This window comes from Lepisosteus platostomus, chromosome 10 (assembly GCF_059453375.1).
Source record: "Lepisosteus platostomus isolate fLepPlt1 chromosome 10, fLepPlt1.hap1, whole genome shotgun sequence".
Classification (NCBI taxonomy): domain Eukaryota; kingdom Metazoa; phylum Chordata; class Actinopteri; order Semionotiformes; family Lepisosteidae; genus Lepisosteus; species Lepisosteus platostomus.
The window spans coordinates 48671480-48694637 of record NC_142620.1 but is presented as its reverse complement, the minus strand read 5'-3'; the positions used below and the strand labels follow the sequence as shown (position 1 = coordinate 48694637).

At 35.9% G+C, this 23158-nt stretch overlaps 1 protein-coding gene across 4 annotated transcripts in view; it reads right to left on the bottom strand.

Annotated features, from left to right (window-relative positions):
• Window positions 1–1238: 1238 nt before the first annotated feature.
• eda (ectodysplasin A) overlaps window positions 1239–23158 on the bottom strand; it is a 92487-nt gene continuing 70567 nt past the window's right edge. Inside the window, exons 3-8 of one of the 4 annotated variants that reach the window (XM_088596803.1) lie at window positions 9081–9107; window positions 7766–7960; window positions 5420–5454; window positions 4640–4691; window positions 3975–4099; window positions 1239–3129 (exon numbers count right to left, since the gene is read on the bottom strand). In XM_088596803.1, coding sequence (XP_088452929.1) covers window positions 2869–3129; window positions 3975–4099; window positions 4640–4691; window positions 5420–5454; window positions 7766–7960; window positions 9081–9107 — 695 coding nt within the window. In that variant the 3' untranslated portion in view covers window positions 1239–2868. Of the gene's footprint in view, window positions 3130–3968; window positions 4100–4639; window positions 4692–5419; window positions 5455–7765; window positions 7961–9080; window positions 9108–23158 lie in introns of all 4 variants that reach the window. The other 3 variants (XM_088596806.1, XM_088596805.1, XM_088596802.1) reach the window with 3 other exon arrangements.

The following is a 23158-nucleotide window of genomic DNA, read 5'->3' as shown; positions in this document are numbered from 1 at the left end:
TTTAAAGAATGTATGAACATTGTATCTAAATAAAAGCCCATTTTCTCCTTTAAACTTCAACTATACTGTACATAATGTTAGAAATGTAAAAGAAATGCATTTTGTTACAATAAAATACAGTTAAAAATGAATTGGAAAACAAAGCTATCCAAGAAAAGGTAACACAAAAAAATGACATATTTCTTCAGTGATAAAAAATGTAAATAAGAGGTGTTAATAAACTTTTAAAAAAAATGCCTGCATCTCAAACAACAACAAAAACACATTATGGGTTTAGCAATAAGAAAACTAAATAAGTGTAAATGCACGGTATCTTGTCTCAGATTTGTGTTTGGGTTAAAATGGATACAGCAACATTCCATAACAGGAGCATGTAAGGTTTCTTCCATCTGAAATTGCAGTCAGTTCTTTCTTAGCATGAGAACATTAGACTTGGGTTTTAAAGGAGTATCTGCCAGGAAAGAAGCACTTGGGGTTGGATTCAAGTCAGCTGGAGTACTTAGAGACAATCATATTCAATCACAGGACCCCTTGAAACGAGATGGTGTATGCCAAGGGGTTTTATCCTGTCAATAGCTGTCGTTTAAAAATATGTCTGACCATTTTATTGAAGACCCATGATATAAGATGATTTTAAACAAAATTCTGGGCTTCTACCAGTGTTAACTAATGAAGCCTAGTGCATGATAACTCAGTTACAAATACAAAAAATGATGTTTTAAGGAGATCTGAAGAACAATTAAAAAAAAGTGAGGGCTCTTATTAAAAATAATACCATTATCCAATTCAACACTGACACCTCAACATATTACCAGCTACTTTTTTCTTTGAAAGCAAAGGGATTAATTCACTAAGCTCTCTATAAATGCACACAATAGTGATGAAGAATCTTCTGTTCCTCTCTAACCTCTCTTTCAGTTGTACTTAGTTTGCTTTCTAAGAATGGGATCCTATTGTATCTGAAAAAAAAAAAACAAGTAAAATTTAATTTTATATGAATAAAAATGTAATTACCATTTTAGTAACACACTAGTAACATTCACAGAAAAGGCTCCCTGTGAAAAACTGTTCAGCTTGTTTGTTTGCTTGCACTGTTTTCCAATTGCTTCCAGCTGTGTCTTCGATTCTTGGTGAAATGTACATTTTACCGGAAAAGCGAACACGCAAAGCTCTTTGTGATGACTCTTAGTGAAAGTTCCCCAGCAGATGGACATTGCACAAGGATTCAGAAAAAGGGTAACCCTTTTTATATAAAAAACCCTCTTCACTGTAACAATCAAATTATTGAACTTGGGAGAGTTTTCTTCCTGTACAAGTTCAAAAGAGAGGACATTTAGACAGCTATTCAAAAGTTTGCCTTGCCTGAAAGTAATTTGAAGGAAGGTCTCATAAGAAAGTGTAGTCTTTTTTTTTCTGCATCACAATTATTAGAAATGTACATTGCTTTTTATATAAAATCTGATTTATCAAAAGCATCTAAATCTGATTTAGTTACCATCCTTACACAACACATAAAACAATTGATTGGTATTCCATTTTAGTGTTACTGACATTACAAAACATTTAGGAAGCAGACATGTGATCTACAATTGTAGTTCTCAAACCCCATCCTGAAATACACCTGCATCTTTTTTTTGTTTTTGTTTTTTTCCTGTTGGATCTTAGAAAATGATTTATAAATACAGTATACATTATTTACAATTACCTTGTTGTACGTTTCTAGCTTTTCTTTTTTCATGGGGGGTAAGGGGTAGGTTGCACTCGTTATTACTATTATTAGACATAGTAAAGCATTTCCATAAAAGGCTAATTTTCACTTTCAACAATTTAAACATTATCTAAGCCACACGAAAAGGGCCTTCTTATTCCTAAAAGGTTTTAAAAAAATGTGTATTGGAGTTCAGAAAAAACATTTCCAACACATTTGCAGTCCAGTATCATTTACCCATTATTAATATATAGGAAGACAAAACAGAACACAATTCTCCTGATTTCACCCTTTAGGTTTTCGAGATAATTATTAGCTGAATGTTAATTAACATGCTGAAAACAGCAGTACCATATGGTACTTATTGGAAAGCCGATGGAAGCTGATGAAGTTCAACAAACATCTATCAATCAGTCATCCTCATTAATCAGCTTTAGCTGCTGCTAGCTCTTTCTCACGAATGAATGTACAGAGCAACCAGAAACATACTCATGCTCTTTTGGTTTGCAGCTTTGTGGTCCCTTTTTAACTTGTTTAACAGAACATGCACTAGAAAGATGCTGCAAAATGTATTTGATACTGTGGAATACTGTGGAAGAATAATAAGGTTTGCTTATTGGCTTATACTGTATTATAAACAAAACAGTAATGACAACAAAGAAACACCAGCTGCAGTTAACTGATGGAACAACTTAAAGTAGAAAATAGTTGGTTTTCAGGTTGGCATTTTCTTGCAATAGCTAAAATCGTATTTGCTAAAGGGAATCAACACATAGGGTGCAGTAATAATTTTAACTTACAGTATAAGATTTCCTGCTGTGATATATATATATATCCATCCTTTCTCTTTCTTCATGGCTTTACACTGGAATGTACATTCCAGCAGGTAGTCAAATAATGATTTACAATTTGATGAGAAGCTGTATGACAGTTTCCAAGGTATTAGTTTATCTTTTACACATCTAATAGGGTGGTATCATAATACTAAGGATAAATGTTGAATGAAGATCCTGATCAGCTGCTACAGGAGATGACTACAGAAGATTAGTTTTTCAGAGGCAGTGTGATTTGTGTTTCATTGAGTCTTTTGCATTTGCCTAGTAGTCACAAAGCAAAATAGAAGAAGGCCTGTCAGAGCTGAATGAGCACACTGATGCACCTCAAGAACGGCCTGAAGATGGAGCCTCCCCAAGTCGAATACTTCCAAGGAACGTGGTGTGGTTCGTCATGCTGATGGAGGTGTCTTCGTACACCATTTTGATGGAAATTTTCTGCCTGGCCTTCAGGAGGCAAACTCCTGCAGTGTAGCAGGTGTTGAATTTCCTCTGGCCAGTCTCAATGCTGCGAGTGCAACGCAGGAAAGGAGTTTTGTCCACCATCACCTCATAGCTGGCGATGTCTGTAAAGTTGAGGTAGTATACCTGGCAGAATTTCAGGAGAGAGAGATGGAGACACATGCAAAAACAAATACATTTTTTAAAACTGGTTTACTAAGAATCCTTTCTGCTACTCCCAGCAAAATAGTAGTATGCCACAAAATCTCTACAGTATAACACTAACCAAGCAATACAAGATCTTTTACATGTACATATAAAATTATCAAACTAAAGTAACCAGTAATACTAGCCTTATTTTTGTTAATATTTTTTCAGTAAGAGGCCAAGCCCTAGTTTAATTTGGAGCAAGCTGACATCCCATGATAAAATGAATAGACCATGACTTTCTTTAATTAAAGATATTAATGACTGAGTTTGGAACCTGACTAAACCAGTACTTTAGAGCTCTCTGTGGAGTACCATTTCTAAATTCCTTGCACTGAAATAAGTTCAGCGCTGTAAGTTCAGCCTGTTTCGTAATACATACAGCATAACTGGCTTGGTCTTTCACCTTCCCCTTTCGCACTGCAGCACTTGGAAGTAAAACTGAATTGTTTCAGGGTCTGGCAGCTGCTTATCTGGCTTGCTGACCACCACTTGACTTTCCAAACAATAGTTCCAACTTAAAAAAATATGATCCTTATAAAATACAAAAAATAACCAACATTTTACCAGACATAAAATATGTTTGGTTTACCAATAACACACCCAAGTCCTTCAAGGTCCTGGGTGAGATTAATTAAACAACAGGGGTTACCAAGAATCCTTGCTGTACTTCAAGGTATCTACTTTGGGAACAGCCTGTAGCCCTGTGATCACTCCAGTGAGAAAGGGGTCAGTTGCATGCAGTTGAAAAGAAGAGTTAGGCCCAAGACCGTACTCACTTCTACCTGACTATAGATGAAGTACGTGCCATCAACTAGCACCTCCAGCTCCCCAGATCGTGAGTGCATCTTGAACACCTTGGGGTGTATGGATATCATTTTCCAGTTTTTGAGTACGCCTTCTGAAAGATCTCAGCGTGAGAAAAGGGCAGTCACTCAACATCAGTCAGCTCACTTACAATGAAAAGTTAAATCTTTGAAAAATAGCTTTTACCTCACTGTGATAAAGCCTTGTACTTCTGATTTGTCTTTATTTTAAAAATAACATTTTTTAAAACAAATTTACCACAATTTTATTTTCCAAATTCTATGTATAGTACTACATGACTAATTCTATTCCTCTAATGTCTGGATAAAGTGAGATATGTTAAAGAAAAGGAAAAATCAATCCAATAATCATGTTATACTGAAGAGTTTCTCTTAGTATTAAAGCATCTCGTGGAATAACACAAATTCTACATAGAACCACACAAGGCAGATTTCTAAAATATGCCTGATCTTATCAAATAATTTATTTTGCACTGAGGGCTTTCCACAGCTTTTTCTAAGTTAAAAACTATTACACATTTAAAAGGTAGAGAACTTACAAAAACTACCTGCCACCCACGAAACCAAGAAATTCAGAGGAATTAGAAGAAAATATTTATCAGTTTCTAAAATTTAACGCTTACCTTCCTTGACTTGTATCGTTGTTTCTTGGCCTTGCAAATGTACAACAGCAGGCTGCAAAACAATCAGGCATATTTCATGTCCCACTTCAGTATTCAAAGTGTTTTTTATGTGCATTTTAATAACAGCCCAATCTTTAAAAGCAAAATAACATGCTTTTTCCAGGATCAGGATAATACTGATCCTGAATATTACTGTATGTCACATTTGTCTCATGTTATGTCACAAGGACTCAGATTATGCTGTAATACTGTACATCAATTAGCTGTAATACATCAGTACTCATTTACTTTGGTGCTAATAATCTTCATTCATCCATAATGTCATTTATAACCACCAAAATCATGTTATGAAATATCAGAGGAGCACCCCATTAAAAAAAAAAGTTTAATAAATAGATGTGTAGAGACAGCAACATTTACATACAATGTGGTATGCAAAACTAAGAAAATACACAAGCATGCAACAAGAAGAGGGGAAACAAGATCAATAAAGAAGTGCCAATGAAGCTACATAATTCTGAAATTAAACAACAGTTAAACTAATATCACATTCACTGCCCTACTCAACTGGAGACAACAGTCAGTACAAATGGATGAACCTAAACAACTGGCAAAACTGGAATGAGATTAATTGCAGGACCAAATAAGGATGTTACATATACCGGAGCTTAAGAATTTTTTATCACTTATGGAAGTGAACTCACCTACGACACTTAATACATGTCTGAAGACAGGATTCGTACTAATATCCTTACAATAAAAACAAGTGCAACAAATTACCTGCATGTCTCTGGCCCTAGTTTTGTCCGTGCCTCCTGCAAGAAAGGAAATATGTCAGCTACCAAGTCATTTATGAAACAGAAGAGTTAGTTAGAGCCAGTTTTCTTTATGCAACCTGTTGGTGCATTTTATTCACTTAGCAGAGTATAAGCTCACACAGAAATGCAGAACTAAAATTTGCCTGGACTCAGAACATCAGAGAAATAATGTAATTTCTCAGCACACTTATGTGAGTCGACAGAAACAGCAGGATTCTCTCTGCTTTAGATGAAAAATATAATGTCAAGCCCAACACACTAAATGGTTGTCACCATTGTGTTCTATCTAAACACAATTGAGTATTTAGTTCATAAAGAAAACTTCATAAAAAAGCTCAGGATGGAATTCCTTTGGAATTCAATTTCTAAAGGATCATAATTCAGTAACTCTATGTATATAAAGTGCTGAATGTAAGTGAGAATTTCCCTGTGTATGTGTTCATCATATTTAAAGGTGTCTCGATATCACTTCACAACTATACAATGTTCTTATACATTTCCATATTAAAAAAATATTGGACATTTCTATTTGACACACTGTACTGGAAGCAGCCGTATCACCCTGCAGCTCTCAACTGGCTACCCACTGAAGCTAAGCAGGGTTGAGCCTAGTCAGTACCTGGATGGGAGATCTCCTGTTAGTGAGACCAGCAGGGGGCGCCTACCCTGCTGTCTGTGTGGGTCCAAATGCGCCATCTTTCAGATGAGATGTTAAACCGAGGTCCTGACTCTCAGTGGTCATTAAAGATCTCCGGGCATTTCTCAATAAGAGTAGGGAGTTATCCCGGTGTCCGAGCCAAATTTCCACCCTTGGCCTTTACTGCAGCCTCCAAATTGTCCCCATGTATGATTGGCTTGCACTTGCCCTGTGATGGACTGGCGTCCCATCCAGGGTGTACCCTGCCTTGCACTCAATGTGTGCCGGGTACGCTCCAGCTTCCCGCAACACCGTATGGTATAAAGCAGTTTGGCAAATGACATGACATGACATTGTATTGGAATGCAGGGTGGAAGAGTATTAGGAAAAAAAGATCGTGACTCTAAACTATACCCAACTGCTTCAGGTATATAACTTCTTTAGATCCTTTTGTCTCCAAACCTCTTAAATAAGCAGCAGTTCAACAGAACTCCCTTCCACTCTTGTGGTGGCAATATCTAGAAATCAGGACCGCACTAAAACTCTAATGATTTTCTGGAGTCTCCATCAGACCCGAATGGTTAGACCCTGTCAACAGACTGTATAGTTGATAGGTTGTATTATTTTTATTTCTGTTACTGTAGGCCATACATAGACATTCTAAAGTGTTATTAATTTTTGCACTGTATTATTGTACTGAAGTTCTTCTGTCTAAATCCTATTTTAATAATTTCAACAATTTATAGATTCATTTATAGTAAGTCAACTTAGATCAAGACATCAGAGCAAAATAAATAAAATAGATAAATAAATGGATTAATGGATTTGGTTGATGTTTTCAAAGCCCTGAAAGAACATTGCAATAAGCTCTCGAGTCATGTAGTTTAAGTCAGGACCCTAACTTTCTTTAAAAAAAAAAACTGGATGAGTTTCCTTAGATTCATTGCCTACTGAAAAACAAACTAGATGGGTCAAATGGCCTCCTCTCATTTGTAACTTGTTTTATGCTCTTAATAAAAAATATAAAAGAAACTGTGACTTATACATAAATTCAATGGGTATTGAATACACCAGATTTTGTTGACAAGCAATATTATGTTGCAGAATTAATTTCTTTTAGGGCACATTAGATTTACAATCTGAAAATGGAAAAAAAATCAACAGGGTGAAGTTTCTCGGGTGTCTAAACTTGATTTAAAATGTGAGAAGTTAATGGAGCAGCTGCAATGGTAGACAATGGGTTGGCGTGATTTGTTGCCAATTGAATTGATGGAAGTAGTTGAAAAATAATCAGTAGGTCCAGAAACCTAAGATGGGTGGCCTCGGTAAAATAAAACTTCTCCTGTACTCATTTCTGACGCACAAACAAAAAACAGTACAGCTGTTCATTTGCTAGTAGATCTATGAAGATTAATAACTGCAGGTGATATACTTACATATTTTAAAGTTTATGGGTTGGTAGGTCTAGCTTTAGCTGAGGTGTGAATTCACGAAAGCAAAATAAATCTGGGGACTCTGTGAAGCAGGCAAGCCAAATAATTTGTTACGAAATTCCACTCATTCATTAGCTACCTCTGCAATATTAGTGCCAGAACTGGAGAAAAATCCTTCAGCTCCCCAGTGCACAGTCTGTTTATAATTACACTTGAGTCAGTAAACCTCTGTCCGTACCTGCAGGTCCCTGTGGGCCAGGAGGGCCCTGTGGCCCTGGGGGTCCAGCAGGGCCAGGGGGCCCAGGTGGCCCAGCTGGTCCCATGGCATTGCTTCCCGGAATTCCAGGGATTCCCGGAATTCCCGGTGGGCCCTGTGGCCCTGGAGGCCCTGGGGGCCCGGGGGGGCCAGGTGCACCGGGTGGTCCTTTCTTGCCTGAAGAGGAATGAAACAAAAACACAACTTAAACAAATCGATTTCAACGTGACAGCTGTAACACGAGATCAAGCAAAGGAGGAGGGAGAGGTGACGTTGATGAACAGTGAGATCATTTCCTCAGGAATCTTCTAATGGGCTTTGCTGATATCAAGAAATATAACTGCAGTTTTCAAAGAAATCTGGGGTCAATTTAACCCATGTTCTTTAGCAAAACCAACTTTTATCTTTTCTGTCCATGTTCTCATACAGTCCTCATATGCCAAGGATATGCGAGATGATTCATGAATCACACAACAGTGCTGGAGAGTATTGGAAACCAGAGGTTATAGGGAGGATAATGGATGGGGAAATGATTTAAAGACTGTAATGTGCCATTTGAGCCCTACAACACTGCTCAACTATAATCGGTAACAAGCAAAAGGAAACGGTGATCATGGAGAGCATGAAATTACACTTTTTTCTGACCATTGGATTTGGAAATTGTCGTTAATCAAAACTGAAAACATACGGATTAATGCACAGCACAAATGTTATATAATATTGGAAGCATAAACCCAGCATTTGGAAGATTTTCAAGGTATGACTAAAGGTTGTGTAGCATGATGGATATGCTGGATTTCACTTACCAGAACATTTAATAACAAAATCACAAAAAGTTCAAATAAAAAATAAATCAGTTTGTCATTTTAACACCATGTTACTACATGTAGGTGTGACCCCTGTCCTGTCAGTGGAATCTCTGACTACAGATTTATCTTGGTTAGTGGATTCTGAGAGAAGAACTGAATCTCACAAGCTGTTATTCCACCTTTTTGCAGACTTACGTTTGATATGTTTTTGTTGCTATGGGTAATGTGTTAAAAAATGAAATTGCACGATCAACAACATGCACAAACAATAAAACACTGACGTAAAACGCTTGATGCTGATAGGGCTTGTGCAATTTTTGTTGACAACCGTGGTCTGACAAATGCAAGACTCAGGATAACTTTCTCCAAGTGACTTAAATATTTATATTTTAGGATGCTGAAAGCTATAGTTTTTGTTGAAGTGCTAAAACAATTTTTGCCATAAACACAATTAAATTCAGTTCCCAGGGATGTCAGGCAAAAATTACCTTTTCTCCTTTGCTTACTTTCTGGATCTGAAACAAAGAAAAAAATAATTAGAGGAACAGAAAAATCATATACAAAAATACGGAATGCGAACCAATGTCTTAATATTTATGAAAAAGTAAATATTCATTTATTATGCAAAAACATCACTGGAGTGCCTTTTTCAAACACTGAACTGCACCAAAGCTCTTCAATAGTCCACTGGAGTTTTCACTGAGCAGACAAAGAGGCAAAACTACCAACTGTTGCTGTTTTGGTTATGTTTCAGCTACAAATAACATTATTGTATTAATTTTTTACGTTTACATTATTCTGAAAATATTTTTGTTCTCTCATTTCTGTCAACCGCTAATGCTCCTAGAGATGGTATTTCTTAATAGTATTAAGAAAAATACATGTTGTTTCCGAATTACATTAAAAAGCATTTAATTCACATTCTGCAGAAAACGTTGTGAGAGGTCCGCAGAGTTTAATATTGACTCCAAATCTTTCCAATTCCCCTATTTAGAGTACTTGAGCACTAAGGCCACCTTAACTTCACTTCTCAGTTAATGCCCAAGACTGGTAAATGGACAGGATTGGCCCAGGTAACCATGAACATACAAGGCAGTCTGCTGTCCATCAAACTGTACAAACGGCAAATGATGTTTTAACCTAACACCTAAAATTATAGTGCTGGTAAATTTGGCAAACTAAAGACAACTCTGTTTACTTCAAGACCCTTGACACAGTGCTGAAAGATCAAATACTGTGGAAACAGGATATAATCAATTATGCCACATTGTATAAATGCATACTTTTCATTTTTTAATCTGTTATCAACTGATATATTTTTAAATAAAGGATTAAATGAAATTTATTGAGCAAGCATAAGACATGAGATGTAATTCCCAAAATCCGACAGGAGAGGGTGCAGTACACCAAAAACTATTTTTATCCACTTCTCAATTAGTATTAACTCTTAGGCGAGCTAGCTTCAGAGTAAAGATACACCTTGATGTGAAAACAGATGATTTTCAATATTCTAAAAGTCTGGTTTATATTTAAGGGGGAATTATCTCTAGTGGTTTAAAATAATCTTTTATATATGTTAGCCACTTTAAAATAAATGGGGAAATGTTATCAGCTGATACAAAAAGCAGGATGGTTCAATGTGCTGCTTGTTTACACTGTATGACAGGGCAATTGTCCTAGTCTAGACTTTGCTAAAAAACCCTAGCACATACCCTAAGCTTGACTATAGAAATATATACCATATAATACTGAACGTTGCTGCTTTTCTTCCTATATTTCCTAAAAAGCCTGAACTTACAAGTCTTCTCGGTGACCATTTCCAGTGAGTTAAGCATTATATACTTTGACTATTAAACTGTAAAGGGCTTCAGATTACCTGCTGTGGTGTTTAAAGTTGACAAGACATGCTGTTTTACCAGATCAAATTAATCACGTAAAAAAACACCATATAGCAACCTTACAGAAAACTGTAGCTGATTTAGAGGTTTTGCTGATGGCAAAATCATGATGAACAGGTGGCACACTTACAGAGCACAGCATAGACTTAAATGTGTATATGCAGGAAATAACATATACTGTGTGAGTGTTCTCTCAAAACATGTTGGCAGCAAATGAAAAAAGACGGGTTAATTAGGCTAGACATCATTTCTTTCTCATAGATGTTTAACCAGTTTAAGATGGTCCCATAATTTACTATTCCAGATACATTATAAACTGCTGAACCATTTTCCCCTAAATTAGTTCCAGATGGATGTTGCTTAGAGGAGGCAGGCCATTCCTTAGCTAATACCTTTTCTGTTTGGACTGCACCATCCTTGCCAGTCAAATGGTGTCAGACCAGTAAGCATAATAAACTTTTATACAGTCTAATGAATCCTTTTGAATAGAGCATCCTGTGTTGGATGCACCATATCATTATTACTATAAAGGCTGCTTAACCTTAAAAATTAACAGTTTGAGCCCCAAAGACATATGGTGCATGTTCTATTCCTGGCTAAATTACTGGACACATTCGCATGAATTTTTCTTAATGAGCAACCTATCCAAAATCTGGTATGTGTTAGGGAGTGCAAACGTCTGGAATACCAATTCCTTGTGATCTTCTCCTAGGATCACAAAAGACTTCGTCTGTGTATCGCTAGAGGGGGAAAACGAGGCTGGGAGTAATTATCATTTAGCAAGTCAGGATTTTTACTGATTTATGGGGAACGTCTCTTAAGGTGGGTTTCTTAATTTAAACAAAATCACTGTACTTGGTTTTGCTGTTCATTCGCTGTCACGCAACATAACCAAAGTTGTTCTAGTGAACTGAAGACACTGAAGCACTTGTTTCTTTCTAACTCAGGGCTCTGAAAGGATGCAAACAATCGCTAAAGCAATACAAAAACATGCTGGATGCTTCTGTCAACCAACGATATTAACCACATTTTCCAGCAACCTTATTCACAGCAATTATCCCATAAACGTATATTTTTTTATTTTTTAAAGGTCCGGTTTCTACAAGAATGTCCTAAATTATCTGTTATCCTTATTCATTAATAGTCGGTTCTAGTGTGCCAACTGAGCTGGAGTGTGTTACTCACCAGGCTTCATTGCAAAAAAGCATTGAAGCTTTTCTTGAATTGTTCCACCAAGAACAATTGTGGCTGTGGTATTTATTGGTTCATAGACAGTTTAAAAGTATTATGGCTTAAACTTACAGTAAATGCTTTCTAAAGTCAAGAGGAAATACTTACAAAATTTGCAACCTATAGCACGGTACATTTAGTGTGATAATAGTTCTTAAAAGTTTTACTTTTGAAACATGGCTCAGATATATCACATGAAAATGGTGCTCATTGTAAAACAAAATAAGGTGCATTTCTTCAGGTGCAACTGAGAAGAAATTCAATCTCTTGGCAAAATAAGAGAACATGGGCAACAAAAGAAAACTAAATATAACAGACTCAATTGAAAACTACAGGAATCACTCAGGAAGGAGGAACTATTGATGACCAATATGAAGAACTTATGAAGCCAGTTGTTCAGAAAGATCAAATTTCAAAGAATGTTAAACATGAAACCTAAAACACTTCTAACACAACTCATTTCAATAATTTGTAATCAACAGGAGAAATATGTTTAATAAAACAATTTGATCATTCCCTTTAATTTTCATGTGTTTTGTTATTGCATTCAAATGTGCCTGAATGTTTCCGCATGTACAGATTTTGCTCAAAGGAACCCTTATTACATCTTGCAGTTAAACATCTATTCCACAACTTGTTTTAGCGTGACAAAATTCACTAAAACAACTATGCCACAAAATCTAACTTACTTCTGAAATGATAAACAAGGACAGAAACAGGGCAAAACAGCCTTTATCTCCTAATAAATAATATTTATTAAAATATGTATTGATTAAAAACATTAATGATATATTTAATTTAAGTCTTAGATTTCACCATTGTAAAATGAATAGTATCAAGCAGAATCAGTATCCTTTGTTGCTTTGAGAAAAAAAAGTTTAATTTAACATTTAATTATATTTAATTTATAACTGGATAGTTCCATCCTCACCTCACTCAGTTTCTGGACTACAAATCAGCAGTACATATTGATCTAGAATTCGGCTCCACTTGTACAAAGAGGGGATTATGATCTAGGCAATTTTTCCAGCACTGACGTTTATATTACAGTATCTGTTAGTAGTGTAGCAGTCAAGGCAGCCCTGCATTTCAGTTTGTTTGTGTCTCTGCAGTGCACACAGATGTTGAAGTGAAACACAAAACCACTGCCTTGTCTCATTGTCTCCCTCTTGAACTCATTAAACAGGCACTCGTTAAACACACAGAGTTTAAGTAATGCAGTACCTTGATAAACAAATCAGCATTTGACTGGGAACATATATGCAAACATCATTTCAATCTAATATTATTCTCTCTTGAGTTTAAAGACACCAGCCTCTACTTTACCGATTTCAATATGTTAGGCAATGAAACCAAATTATCTTCACAAAATGCTGAACTGCCAGCAGGCCTCTTGAATTAGTCAGATAGTTTCTAAAACTGCAAACACTTTCAAGTGAACTGATCTCAATCTGTCAGCTAACATCTAGGTTATTTAATTTAATTTTTCCATGAAAACTTGAGCATGATAAAATTGCCCTGGTCTAGTGGAATGGTTATGGAATGAGTTTTCTTTCATGATTGTTGATCATTGAAACCAATGTAGAAAAGATACCAAATATGAGTAGCAATGGCATTTCAAAGGCAGACCTTACTATTAGCCTTTGATTTACACAAACTGATTTTACAGGAAAAAGTGCTGAAATAACAGTTCAGTTTTTCATTGACATTATATTTCTGTAAAGATAAGCTACTCTAATTCTTAATCTTTTTTTCAACAATTTTAAATATCTTTTTTTCTTCTGAATCTCAACAAATCCTAAACAAGAAGAATATAGTTCATAAAAAATTAACGGAGAATGCTGTTGACAGCAAGCTGCAGAGTCTTTGCATTTAAATAGTAGTTTAAATTCCAAAGGATCTGAAAGCACTTTACCGACAAGGCAAATTCTGTGCCACCAGCACCACTACACAGCTGCTCAGGTGGAGAACTCAGAAACTGCTTCACAAATTTAATTATGGGGGAATCGTAGGACAGCCAGATTTGACAAACTTATAGTGGAATTTACGCAGGACTTAAGTTAAGAACATTTACAAAATAGAGGAAGCAATTCATCTCCCTCTATCTCATTTGGTTTTAGTAATTAATAAGGCCAAGGATCTCCTGCAGTCAATTCTGATGAAAGAAGCCAAAGTATCTACTTCAAAAACATGGATACAGTAGGTACGGTAGTTCGTTTCAAACTCCCACCACCCTTTGCTTAATCTTCTTCTCAGTTTTAAATGTGCTTCCCCATAGTTTCTACTTCTCTTCTCTAGTTTGTGACTCCAGGGTTAATGCCTCTTCTCTTACAGACGAGGCTGCAGGATTTTTAATGGACAAGCAATAAAGACCAAGCTTTAACGTCGCATCTGACGGCTCAGGACCTCATACGGCACATATCTCCGGTCACTACACCAGGACACAGGGACATAAGAGTGCCTCCTACTGGTATGCCAACATACCAACACCACCTGTGGCTGCAACTTGGTTTTCCTGAGAGATCTCCTATCCCAGTACTCTGCAGGCCCAGCTACTTACTGTATTTATAGTCATTTACTTTTTCAGGAAGTGGGTAGTGCTTATACAAAACAGTTTAATAATGTCTTGTGGGCCTTTTCAATACCAATTACATTCTTTCCTTAAAGTATGATGAGCGGGAATGAGCTCCATGCATTGCATTGTTTCCCACAGATAATGCCAGCTGAAAATTATATCAGATGGCTTTCCAGCAGGTGTCACTGCCGAGAATTAACATGAGTGGAGCCTCTATAAATTTGTAAGTGGTTTAAAGGGTGGGAAATTGGCGATAAATACAATGTTTTATGTTACGAACCGAGGGAAATAAAACAACAAGCTTGAAACAATAAATTGACAACATTTGTCCTATTCACAAAATACAGTCCAAATGTCCCTGCACCCTTGAGGTTTGATTTCTTGAAACAGTCAGTTTCATCTGTAAACAGATTGTGACTAGAAAAACAGTGGTAAAACTGTTTAATGAATGGAACAAATTAGCATCAAAGACAGCTTTAAGATTGAAAACACATTTTCACAACACATACTACAAAAACACATCTGTTATAAAAAGCTTGCAAGGCAAATTGAATATTTATAAAGCAAAAGTACATATGACATGAAAGAGAAATTCAATTTTGACAGCTCATCTTTTTTGATAATGTGGAGGCCTCTTGTAGGTTTCTCTCAGTAAAGCAGGATCACATAAGATGTTTAAGCTTAGGAACTTTATGGAAAGTCTGTTTTTCCAAATCAATACACAGCAAGTACAGTACATTAGTAAGCCAGAACTTCTTTTTACTGCTGTTGGGACAAAGTAGTATAATAAAAAACAATTTATTACAGTAATTTTTTGGCCTTTTAACCTTTGGCACTTTCAATGCCATGTTAAAAAAATTATAGCACTGGTTGTAATTTGATTAACTTAATGATGCCACTTTAAAAACTTTTTTAACTGAAAATACTTTAAAAAGTGCATAAACCTTTCAGTTCCCATAAAACATTTGAGAGGAATCCCATAATTAAATTGAGCTTTTTCAGGACAAACTACTTTTAGAAGCAGACATGCTTCAAACTTGACTTCAACACTCTCTTTTAATCAGTACCTAATGTTTTAATGTAATGACCGTGCTTAAAGCGATCTGTTCAAGTAGTGCTGCCGCAAAGCCCATCTTGGCTCAATTACAATTAGCTGTGCCTTTGTGGAAATATTTTCAGCAGGTGCTGATGTTGCCGGATCAGAATATTTGTTTCTGCAAGTGTTTTTCATTGCATACGTTCCTCAACGGTTTCTTGAAAGGATTGCATACCAGTTTGTTTAGAAAACAGAAAACAAGGGGGTTTTGAGTCATTTGAAAAGAATATGACATGCCATTAAGAAATTACAGCTCTTCCCCTGAATACTGCAGGGTAAGGATGTCGAATGTAAGCATGTTCACTTTAGTTTACATTTCAGATTTACCAGCAGATATTTTTAATTACTGTAAGATTTGGGTTTTCATACTGACAGTCTGGTTAGTGTCTTTAAATTGGTTTGACGTGCTTACAAATGACTATCGTTTACATATTAGAATTACCTACTGATAGTAGTTATTTAACTGTTTACACATCTAAAAATTAGTCCTTGAGAGGAAAATCAGTTTCTAAAGAACGATTTAATGCATAAGAACAGTTTGTATCAAAGTTTGGCTAGATTATAACTAAACAATTCCACAGTAATCCACATGAGATATTATCAAAGAAGTAACAATCTGTTTGTAATTCACAAATCCAATGAGAAGCCACAGTCATGTTAGCATTAGCATTTTGGAGGAACGCTCTGTGGCTAAATAACTAATACGTTTTAAACCACTGGAAAAGTAGTCCCAATTATAACCAAAAGATTAAAAAACAGCTAAGAAGTTTGCAATGGAGTTAAAAAATCTTTTTCTTTAATGTTGATGGTTTAATGGAATGGTTGGGTTTTATTTAATGAAAATTGGGGCATTCTAAGTAGTATTTCAGAAAACCGTACAATGACTGGAGCTGTAACATTGATTACAGTGCAGTGCTATGCTCCTTCATCTGCAGTGCAAAACACAAAACCTTTTGTAAAAATCTGCTTCAGAGAGTCACCACGATAGCACAATGTTAACACAAGTAACACAACATAAAGAGAGATAGTTTGAGTAGTTCAAGGAACAAGTAAAGGTTTCTCTTTTGAGCATGGAATAAACCTTTACTTGTTCCATAGAGAAAGATATCCAAGAGAGATACAGAGACATTTCTGTGAAAAAGTCACATTTCAAACCACAAATTTGGGCATTTTTCTTTTTTTAACACAAATGTCATGTCTAACACAAACTTCCAATTCAAGATGAAGAAACTGAAACTGGTATCCTTCACAAAGTGGAAAAAAAGAAACTCATGTATTCCAACATCTCTAAATTGTTGGCATCTCCTCTGACACATTGGTGTCCTGTCCAGGATGAAGTCCCACATTGTGCACAATGCTTTTAGAATAGACTCCGAGTTTACAACCTTATAGCCTTATCTCTTTAGATCTCAGAAAATATACATGTCGAATCTCCTCATCACTGCGACAAGAAAACGCCAAGGAAAACCTGCTGGATGTAAGCAAAGTAAGTCTCTTTGGCCTCTAGACCAGAATTTCCAAACCAACGTACTTTCGAAAAGAGATATAGTGCTGTAGGAGTTATTGTTCCTCAGATGTGATTATAAATAGAAGTTCTGAGTATTTGCCTATTTAAGATCTCTTTGCTCTGTTTGTAATTCTAGTGTTCTGGTTAGATTCCATTTTGGGTTTGCTCAGTCTGGCCTACCTAAGTTTCCCTAAATTATTCTATTAGTATAGTCATTTCTCATTTCTCCAACTGGTCTGCTGCATAAATTGGGATGGTTGGTGCATGTTTTTTGCAACACATCTCCTAAGGGAGTGCTGTACTTCAGTGGTAGATGAATGCTTCAGCTTCATAAAAACCTTACTCTGCTAATGTAAAGTCTTATTCAAAACATTAATGTATAAATAACTATCAACATACAGTGCAAAATCTGCTTGTGCATAATTATAATAAAGCACTGAGTATGAAATGCCCTTGGTTCAAGAAAAGTCTTGCTAAAACTAGTTTATAAAACAGGCAGAACCCCAGGCATAGAGAAAGTTGAAACAGTACAAAACTACTTGAACAAGATTATATGGATTATAATTCAAATTCCTTTTGAAAAGGAACATTGCATGATTCTATGCCATGGCAATTTGCCATTCCTTTACAAAATTATGTTCTAGTGAGGAACCTTTTTCTTATTCTATTGCCAAGAATGTACCTGCATTGTAGATGGTATTATCAATGTTTTGTGTAAACTTATAGTACATTTCACACTGCCGTGCTCAGCATACTCCTGAGAAATCTAATGGACGTCAACAGCAATGATGTTCAAAACACTTATGTTCTACACTGTTCAGAACGGCTGCTCTAACATACAGCCAGATCATCATACAGGAGGGGTGAACTTTAATAAATATTTCATATTTATAAAGTCATTGTGAATTCTGGATGCAAATTGGATCCTCTTTAAAGTTCAATGATATAAATATCCTGAATGAAAACTAGCTTTTTTAAAATTAGAACGAGAACCAAATGAAGGGAAAAAAATGTAAATGGTTAATATGTTATTTTTTGTGCGTAGTTTTTACACTGGGTTAAAATTAAGACAAAAAATGTTATATATATCTTCACCCCAAAGACACCCCTAATGGGTATGCTTGGAAAAAAGATGCTTTGCTGTTGGTGTGAAAGGAAATAATAAATGCCACTGAATAGGTGCAGTATAGGATAAGAAGTTACTTTATGGGTTCCTGTGCATACGTTTTTCAGAAATGTTTTAGCTAAATGAAGTCTGAATAAACATAATCAATACATCCTCAGAGTTATTTTAACCACAATGAGGGCACCACTTTACACACCACGAAAGAAGAGACTCACAAGTGTTATGGGAGATTGAAAATACTATAAGCACCTCTGAAAGCAAACTGTCACACCTTACAGTTCCATAAGTCACAGGTCACATCAAACCTTTAAGTTGTTCCCCATTTAAAGTGACATATATAATAGAGATGGCACAACTACTTCTATCTTTAACGCCATCCCACATCACTATCACTTAATGAGCTGACAGTGACTGAGCTTTATTGACTAAAAACAACTCACATTCTTGAGATGTGATTCTGAGGGAAAAAACATTGCAATTAACACTTGTTAAATACAAAAGGGACAGTGTTCTTTCAGGAAGGTTAGTTGTTATGTTGTTATGTTGTTGTTATGTTGTTATGTTCAAGTCCTAGATCTGCTATATGTGTTGTATAGTCTTCGTTAATCATCATTTGTTTATCTCAGGCCTTTATCACAGTTTCCTTGGAGATGAAAACCCCTACATATTGAATTTGTTTCTTCCATGTGTTTTGGGGAAGGTAATAAAACATTGTATTGAGCAGAGAGAAGTACACAAACATTTTTGCAGTAAGTGGATTTACATTTAAAATGCCTTCACAAGTACTTTTAAAAAGCTTCTGTGATTTAATATGTGTTCAGACTGTACATTTAGATCCCAGAAATACCTGTCTATATATAAATACATCCTCTATAAAACTAAAAATACCAGTTTGTACTTGGTTAAACAACCTTGGGATGCCTTGGGCTTAAAATTGATTAGTTCCCTATGCCTTTTACATAAAGCATAGTTAATATAGGACACCCACATAGTGCATTCAAACATACATATTTTTAATAGGGGATCAACAACATCAGAATCCTTTTAGTTACATAGCCAGTTTGTTTTTCAGTGCAATTAAAAAGCGCAAATATCATTATAGAAATCAGGGTAAATGGAAATGAAATAAATGATCAAGTTGTAAATTGTGGCTCTTGGGTAGCTTAAAAACCTCAGATGTAGTCTTGTTAACCCACTGTTATGTTAGGCATCAGTGGTGGTGATAGACTGTTGCCTGGAGTCTTGAATCCACAGTCAAGGGTTCAATGGCATGTGTAAGTGATGATTAAGGGGTACATCACTTAGCAAGATACATATAAAACCGTGCATTCATTTACAGTTAGTAGACATCGTCTGTGTTTAGACATGCTTCAGCTTGTTCTCACAGAAGTACCCTAACCTCTTAATCCCTCTTGGTGGTTGACAAGCAGGTGAACATTACAACCATTTTGTACCTCTCAATAAAGATTACAGCACATGCCTCTTTAAACCTCCTAAATTCCATTAGTCTTGAGAAATTACATGTAAAGGGTGAGAGTGTCTATTATTGGTTTTCAGAAATGAGATTATCAGAAGATAGATAAAAAGAATACCTTTCATGAAAATATTTAGCTGGGGGCTTATGCCTTGTATATTCCTTTCTATTCTGAGGGGAAAAAAATCACTTTCTAATGTTTCAGTATATTAGACTGTTAAACAACACATGTTTTCATAATGAATCTATGCATTATTTTATGATGAAATGCACATTCTCCATTAGCAGTTTCAACAATTCCTTTATTCACAGAATTGTCAGTTGCATCATGGAAAAAAAGTATGTCAAGTTATTGCTGAGAGAAAAGAAAACTAGCTAACTATGTTAATTTACTCAACTGATATCAGATAGCTCTTTTATACTACTGATTTTTAAAAAGACAACAGGACTGATTATGATAATATAATAATATTTAGTATTAAATAATAGTATTATATATAGTATATAATCCCATCCTTAGTTTTAACTAGAGCTGGCATATAGATATGATTTAAGCAATATCAGAGTCCTTTGTCCTGTTGGTTATACTGTTGAAGGTAGAACTCATCCCCATGGGAGCACATACTACTGTACCTCAAACTGTCGCATTTCATTCCAGCTTCACATGCTGTCTTCCGCATATAAACACATTTTACTGATTCAAATCACTGCAGCCATTTTTCATACAAGAATTTCGCACATTAATTCACTTTGTTCTAGCATCTCTATTAAAAGGTGTAACAATATTTAAAAGTATTAATCATGCCATAATAGTGTCTAGGTGCTCTACAATGCCATTCATATTTGTCATGATCTCAAACCAAAATGAACTCTCATGCCATCTCTGAAATACTATATTAGTTTGAGACTGCTAGGACAACAAAACAACAAAAAAAACCTAATAGGAGCAGACACAAACAAAATTTCAAAGACATGATCAAAGCACTAATCACAAATTTATTTATTGCTGTGATCCAAGAAAGAACCCAAAAAGTCAGCCTTTACACTTGGACTAAAAAATGACACTAAAACCCCAGAGCCTCTTTTTTAAAAAACAAACTTATGTTTCTGCTTTAATGAAACACCTTATAAAATCAATATTATGCAATAAACAGAGTTATATTAGCTTTAAAACTGATTTGAAGCAGAGAATGGGATTTTCAGCAGTGGTGTTTTTATTGCAAAATGTTTCCAGATTAAAATAAAACAGGATTACAAACGGAAGCATCCTGGAAACAAATTCATTTAATTTTAAGAACTGGAGGACAATAAGTCAAGAATCATTCTTTCATTTCTTGTTCAGCGCTGTTTAAATGGAAATGCAAAACTTTACAAAGTTTTGTTTTGGTGAAAGGTTTGCCAAAACAAGACAATTTAAACTAGTACACAAGATAACATTTACATATTTGACCAAGTTTTTACCATTGGTGTAGCACAGAGAGGGGATAAGGCTTAATCTGTCATTTTATGTAATTTGTTTCTCAGTTTAAGGAGGAAATAAGTTGGTTGATACTCCTGGAACTTGTGTTAGGTTGCAATTAGGTGACCAAGGAGGAATTTTCCCCCTGTTTTTGTATTTGAATGCCTCCTCAACAGTTTTTGTAAGAAGCAGGCAGGCAGAAATAATTATATTTTTATTTACTCTGAAATGACCATAATATTAGTTAGGGCAATCGGCATATAGATTAAAATGAATACATTTGAATGTTTCTTGTTATCTCTGCATATAACAATGTGTGGTTCACTGGATGGCTGTGAAGGCTGTCAACTCATTGAAGTTCTTCCAAGTCCAAGATCTGTAGGTTTGAGACTCGGCCTACTGATAAATGCAGATTTAGAAGAATTACAGGATCTAGTTGACATGCTTGTGTACATTTCATGAGCTGGGGAACAGAAGTCTTCAGACCAGAGAGAGAGAGATAGTTGGATGAATACAGGCCACAGCTGCAGGGAAGGGTGTACAAACTGAACAAAGGTGACATCCTGAGAGCTTTTTTATGTCTAACTGCTTCCAGGCTTTACTGGAGACAGATCCAGACAGTGCCAGCCTGGGGGAAACCAAGAAGACTGATGGATTCTAGGGAACCCAGGAACCCACACCTCACAGGGAAGTGGTAACACATGGGAACTCAATTATTAATTTGGTACAGATAGGGTAGTGTGCATAAGCAAAATGGAGTCTCATATGATGTGCTGTGTGCCTGGTGCCCAGGGTGCAGACTCCCCAGGTGAGTGGACAGGCTCCTGGTCAGAACCAGGTTGGATCCAGTTGTTAGGGTCCAATGTTGAAATAAATGACACTGGAAAAAGTAGGTTGATAATGATAGTGATCTTTTACTTGGAAAAGCATTTTAAAATGAGAACAGGAGGAACTTTTTTATCCACAGGTTTCATGAAGTACTGAACAAGCTACTCTGCCATGTTGTTGAAGCTCATGCCCTGGGCTTTGTTCAAGAAATAAATGGATGAGACCTTCAGACCAATTTTTACCAAATACCATGTGGAGTTGATGGACTGAAGGCCCTTCTCTCATTTGTCACCTTTCGTATGTTCTTAGGGCTTGTCAGTAGGGGGTCTAATGTGAAAGTCACAGGCTAGTAGTGTGTGTGGTCACAGCTGATAGCAATATGGTCTGCACATCTGCTAAGCATGCACTGCACCAGAGTGCAGATGCTGTGTTGTGGGATTCCATCACATTCCTCTAAGAGAGCCTGGCAAATACGTGACTGTTCACTGGTCTCTCATGATACATGTCATTCCAGCTTATCACACAGTTGTTCAACGGGGCCCAAGTCTGGTGCCTAGTAAGAAAGCCACTGTTACATGAGTAAAATAAGGATGTGTTGTCTTGTGGGTCATGTTAGACTACTGAGCCTGCAGGAAGGATGGCAATTGAGGTCCCAGGACAGACTGCCATGCAGTCTCTAGCAACTAGACAAGATACACCTGCTCAACCCATCAAACCTGGACCTCCTCATTGAACTTGATGAGATCTCAATGATAGGCTGTGGCTGCTATCTTTTGTCTGATAAAAAAAATACATAGAAATGTATATAATATGACATTTTCTGTGAATATTCCAAATGGCAAGCTTGTCTGTTGTTTTTTGTGTTGTGTTTTCTTGATTTTCACCAAGCATTTAATTTAACAGGTTACACCAGCTGTTAAGCAAACCTCTCACTAATGGGGTAATTTATTGCATCTGCAGCAATGTCTCTCAATTTTACAATTGTCAGCCACAATTGATTAACTAATCAGAATTGTGCCACACTTTATTTTTCTAAAAAGACATACTTAGTAATGAAACTTGGTATATATTAACCTATCTGTTATTAATAAAAAAATACAGAAATGTATCATTAATGTTGATTTCTGCCATTATTCTCCAAACAGAAGTCCATATACTGTAGTCCATGTTAGGCAGCATCAGTTTAAGTTCTTGTAGTGTTATTTTACCTAATTTCTGAATGTGCCTATCTTGGTCTTTGGCTAATGAAATGTTTAAACAGAATACATATTAAAAGATACAGATTTTAACCCTTTATTTTATAGTGATTTGTTTTCCAGTTCTTTTATAATATGGTTCATTCTCACTGCTTTGAACATATGGTAACCTAATTT